This window comes from Misgurnus anguillicaudatus, chromosome 20, assembly GCF_027580225.2.
Source record: "Misgurnus anguillicaudatus chromosome 20, ASM2758022v2, whole genome shotgun sequence".
Taxonomy (NCBI): domain Eukaryota; kingdom Metazoa; phylum Chordata; class Actinopteri; order Cypriniformes; family Cobitidae; genus Misgurnus; species Misgurnus anguillicaudatus.
The window spans coordinates 39,408,253-39,413,903 of NC_073356.2; the positions used below are offsets into that span (position 1 = coordinate 39,408,253).

Below are 5,651 nucleotides of genomic sequence, written 5' to 3' on the forward strand. Positions count from 1 at the left end.
TTGCATATCGTCGCTCTCATTTAAATGAAGTAACTTTGTTATGTTCACATCGTGACCCTTTTCCTTGCTTTCCATATGAAACATTGCGACCCCGTCCTTTTGCATGCTTTTCATGTGAAATGGATGTTATGTTCGCTTCATCATGCTGCTGTTCAGTGTATTGAGAACAATCCGTCACTCGTGCACTGTGCTCCTAAATTATTTTACAAGTTTGCACATAACTATTTTTAGGCGAGTGAAATACTTGCACTGTAGAGCCCTGCTTTCAGATAGTGATGTAAGTGGAAAAAATTCAAATCTTAATCACTTAGTCTGTGGCCAGAGGAAGGCTATCGCTTCCCCAGCCTTAGACACGCTCCGCCCATGCTGATCTGTCCTGTCTGTCGGCGTGTTGTCAGTCTCCTCTCTGCGCTGCGATTAATTTATTGCGTGAGAGCGGTGTAGGCTACCAACTTTGTCCCCCTCCTCAGACTGGGGTGGGCCATGAGGTTGGGGGGCCGGCAGGCCGCCATGTAGCTCTGCCCCTGCCAGTTTCACTAGTCATTCTAAAATTAGGTTTATCCTGTTCTTTTTGAGTCCGACGTGCTATTTTGACACTGCGTCATCAACCCGGAACTAAAGTTCGATTCAGTTTGATTTGTGAACAGGCTCGACCAATTACTTCCTGAGAACCGGCTCAAAAGAACAATTCGTTCAAGAACCAAACATCCATTAGTTTAAAGTGGGGTCTGCTGTTACTATTATCACTGTATTACGCTAACGCAGTATTAAAGGGTTAGTTTACCCAAAAATGAAAAAAGTCATTAAAGGAGCATTTCACCCGTTGAAACATTAATCTTTATTGAAAGTGTGTCATATTTGTAGTCGAAATGAAACATGTAACATTTAGATTTTGGTACCTATTTGACCGAGAAAAGGGGTGTTTGTAGTCTCACCCCCTCAACAAAGAATGGACTTCCTCCTTTCAATGATGCAAGATGATGATTTTTACATCATTGAAAGAAGGAGGTGCAACACTGAAATCTGTATTTCTCCTGTCTCAGCAGAAACTGAGGAAATGATGCACGACCATTCAAAAACATGACTGGGGTTCTAACTATACAAAGCTTAATGCAAATGGAGAAAGTGTCCCTTTAATGACTCGCCCTCATTAGGGCTGGGCCGGTTTGGATTTTTTCTTACTGCGGTCGGTAATCAACAAATTCCCGCGGTTTTGTGCTTTATTGGCAATGCAACGAGTTAAATAACATGCATGACTTACTTATGTTCAATAAACAACATGTGCAAATTACTTTAGGAACATGTAAAGTGAATATTATTTCCTTTCACATTTCTTCAATTTCAACATTCAACAACTTGAACAAATAATATTATCCGTAAAAAAAAATGTTAACGCATTGTGCGTGTCCACACGTACGTGCCTACAGACATTTCTCCACTTTTCTATCCTTAATTTATGAATGGCCTGTAAATGACGCAAATTATTGCTGCCCTGATGGTCTGGTAAAATAACTATTTGTATGAGAAATCACTTGTACTGCATATGTGTCTGTGCTTGAGTATAGCTGGGAAGCTGCACGGAGACGCCTGTGTGTGCCCAAAATGACACGGTCTGTCTCGCGTGCGTCCGGGCGGTCTGCGTCTGTCTCGCGTGCTCGGGACCGCTTCTGTCCTAGACACTTACCATAAACATCTGTCTTTTTCCACAAACGGAGAAAGAAGAGGCAAAAGCAAAACTTTTTGAAATGTGTACTGCTGTAGAAATGGCCACTGTGGTAGGCTAGATGAAAAAGAGACAATCTAACCTCTTTGGATATTAATCCTCGGACTGATCGCGTGCTCTTTATGTTGCGTGACAATTTAATAATGTATGAAACCTGATTCTGTTGTTGATCTGTTGCAGCTGTTTGCAAGTTCAAATTAAATAAAATGTTTGTATTGCTTTTACCGAGTCACAGACAACGTCACCTGTATTTCTACTCAATGACAATTTAATATTAAAATCATATGAACATTAAATGTTAACTGATAATAAGCTGCGGTTGTTTGAAAGCTGCGTGTATAACATCCCCACATATACACACAAGTGCAGGCCAATGTTTCAAGTTTTTTTTTTTTTTTGCGGTTATGACGGTGAGGAGCTCAGACCGGCGGCATGGGTCACGTGACCGCGGTATGGCGGTAATCCGGTTACCGCCCCAGGCCTAGCCCTCATGTCGTTCATGACCTCTGTTCATATTCGTAACACAGTTTAAGATGTTTTAGATTTAGTCCAAGAGTTTTCTGACCCTCCATTGAAAATGTATGTACAGTTTACTGTCCATGTCCAAAAAGGTCATGAAAACATCATTAAAGTAGTCCATGTGACATCAGTGGGTCAGTTAGAACGTGTTGAAACATAGAAAATACATCTTGGTCCAAAAATAACACAAGTTACGACTTCATTCACCATTGCCTTACCTGCGGTTTAAAAATATAGAAAGGATTGATGTGGATTAATTTCATATGCATATGTATGAGTGCTGAATTATCTGAATATATAACTGTTTATCTAGGTTCTTCAATCTGCTTATCCAATCTCAATTTTGCATCCTTTTGTGCCCTTTTCGGCTTGACCCCGGTATTGCTGCTTGCAGCTATATTTGTAATAAGATCCCTTACCTACGTCATGAGGGGAGCGAAATCTGAATGACCTATTTATTCACATGCTTGCAGAGAGCGCCTTACCGAAACAAAGTTACAGGGTTGCTATTTTTCATGTTTTCTGGGTTGGTAGAAGCACTGGGAACCCGATTATAGCACTTAAACATGGAAAAAGTTCTGATTTTCATGAAATGTCCCCTTACACGATGAGACTTTACAGTGTTAAAACTTGTGTGAATGGTCAATAGCTTATTTTACCATTTAAATATGAGATGTGGTGTGTGTGTGTGTGTAACAAAGCTGGGGAATACCAGGGTCTTGTAAAGCAGATTTGTAATTTTGGTAATAAATGCCAATGCAAAAAATAAATGTTAGTAATTCTGTGTGTTTCAAGTGTTTGTATGTTAGATACTGCATGAGAACATGGAAGGACTCACAATTACTATTAAATTGCTCGTGCATGGAAAAGAAGTGGGCAGCATCATTGGGAGGGTGGGTTTGAATATTTAAACACTGTCAGTAGTTCTGTGTGTTTTATGTGTTTGTAGGCTACATGGAGGGACTCACAATCTCTCTTAAATTACTGATGCATGGGAAAGAAGTGGGCAGCATCATTAGGAAGGTGGGTTTGAATATTTAAACAATGTCAGTAGTTCTGTGTGTTTTTTACGTGTGTGTGTTAGATACTGCACGTGAACATGGAAGGACTCGCACTCACTGTTCCTAAAGCCCTATAGACAGGGTTTCTCTGTAGTGCCCAACATGTTGTCTGTGTAGTCAGTTTATTAGACACACATGGAGCCTTCACGTGCTATGGTAATTATGACCAAAAGCCAACGCGGAAAATGCACATGAACACCCCCTCATCCGGTATTTTCCACTGGGCACCTCGTAGAACATTTGATATAGATATAGATAGAATGGTTAGATGTCTCGTCTGTGTTGCTGGCCAACGGAGTCAAATGTCAGCATTTGGTGGCCATCTTACCACAGGCAGCTCGCTCACTCGTAGCATTGAGTTTGAATGTTTTGCAGTGTCAGCCTCACTATTTAATGACTTTGTGTATAAAATTGCATAATTATAAAATCATTCTCGTCCACTTGCACAAAGTCTCTCAGCCAATCAGAATGAAGCATTCAGCAGTGTTGTGTTAGTGATGAGTTCATGTGTCCAGCTTATTTTAATGCACTTCTTTCTTGCAGAGCGGTGCTCCTTTTAATATTTCGGTTGGCTGCCCGGAGCGCGTCGTGACAATAAGTGGCCGCAATGACGCAGTCTTTGAAGCTGTGGGAATAATTATTGATCAGATTGAGAAGGTACCGTTACAGTCACATCGACGGCCGACCGATCGGAGCATTTCTAGTTTTTACTTTGGATAATTGTGCTCAGGTCTGGAGTATAACGTTCAGCTTAAGTGCAGAGGATTCAGGGCGCTTGAGAGTCACACTCAGATACGGTTCAAGATTTGACATGATTTGTCTAGTGTGAATACACGGTTTTATGACACATCTGTTTTTCATCAGAACATCTACAGGGTCATGGAATCAAGTACAGCAAAATGGAGACACCCGGCCACACTGCGGATTGTGGTGCCATCCAGTCAGTGTGGCTATATAATCGGCAAGGGGGGTTGTAAAATTAAAGAGATCATGAAGGTAAGCGTGCATATAGTCTTAGCCTCAACACTTAATGTAAGAAGTGAAAGTTCAAGTTTCATTGCGCTCTTCTGTCTGTGTGTGTAGTTATCTGGAGCTCACATTGAGGTGGCTGAGAGAGCCGTAACCATTGCTGGGACTTCACCGGCCATCCACGCGTGTTTCCAACAGATTTGTGTGGTCATGGAGGAACATGATAGTTCTCTAGGAAGTCTCTTGTTTTTTTTCAGACTTTTGTAACTCCAGTTACAAAAGTTATTAAATTATTTAGGGCTTCAGTATGAAAAAGAATTATATAGTTATTTAATGGTCAATGAATCAGCCAATGAGAAGAAAGTTGCGTTCGACCAATGATGCGCCAAACAGCATTCAAGACTCATCGCTTACTTCCGGGTTCCTCTCAGACACGTGAGAGTCGGGTAGTCTGCACGTGTGACAGAAAGAGAGCAGATGTAGATAAGGGATTACAGAGAAATTTGGGGAATAAATTACTTGAATGCTGAGCTTTTACTCAATATTGAGAGAAATGGAGACTAAAACCCTCTTCAGAGTAACGGTTGAACGATTTGAAATTGACTTTTGTTTTTTGTTGCCTATGGACTTCGTCTTCATTGCTCCTGCGCTTGTGGGGGTGCTGATTTACACACGATATGGGAAGCCAAATTATCTTTTAATGTAGCCAGCACATTACTCATCGTAATTATATTTTTACTAGTAAGAATGAAATTAAAGAGCTCTACAATTGAATTTTTACTAGTAACAATTGAATTACAGAGCTCTCTAAGTTACAGAGCTCTGCAATTACACATATCTTTAATGTGTATTTTTACTAGTAATAAATCAATTAAAGGCCAACAAGACGGAACCGTGCCATCCCGGTACCAACCCAAGTCCTTTCAGTTTTAGGATTTTTTGCAACCGGGACATACCAGCAGTAAATAGGCGACAAGTAACTAACCAGTGTTGTTTTTGGCAGCCCTTTTAGTTTTCGTTTTAGTCTTAGTCTTATGGACGAAAATGCTTTTAGTTTTAGTCACATTTTAGTCACTTGTAAAATGTATAGTTTTAGTCAAGTTTTAGTCGACGAAAACGCAAAGAGGTTTTAGTCAAGTTTAAGTCAATTTTAGTAAAAAAGTATTTTTTAACCAATGAATTTAGGTTAAAAAGTGTTATGTATTTAATACAATTAAAATGTGCATTAAGGTTGTCCCTGAGGGCTTGCCGTTGTTTTAGTCGGTGTGCCTTCTGCGCATGTCATAACAAAAAGTTATGAAGAAAAAAGTTTAGCCTAATATACCATCATGTTGAGTTTGTGTGTTACGCTGAGACCTCGCTTATAAAGTTGAGAAACG

The 5,651-nt window shown here is 40.2% G+C and overlaps 1 protein-coding gene across 1 annotated transcript; it reads left to right on the forward strand.

Moving 5' to 3' along the window:
* Positions 1 to 2,127: 2,127 nt before the first annotated feature.
* On the forward strand, positions 2,128 to 5,251 carry LOC141351436 (poly(rC)-binding protein 2-like). Its single transcript, XM_073858156.1, has 5 exons — positions 2,128 to 2,173; positions 3,192 to 3,265; positions 3,847 to 3,960; positions 4,168 to 4,299; positions 4,387 to 5,251. The coding sequence occupies exons 1-5, from the start codon at positions 2,128 to 2,130 to the stop codon at positions 4,537 to 4,539; spliced, it is 519 nt and encodes a 172-aa protein (XP_073714257.1). The 3' UTR covers positions 4,540 to 5,251.
* The last annotated feature ends 400 nt before the right edge of the window (positions 5,252 to 5,651 follow it).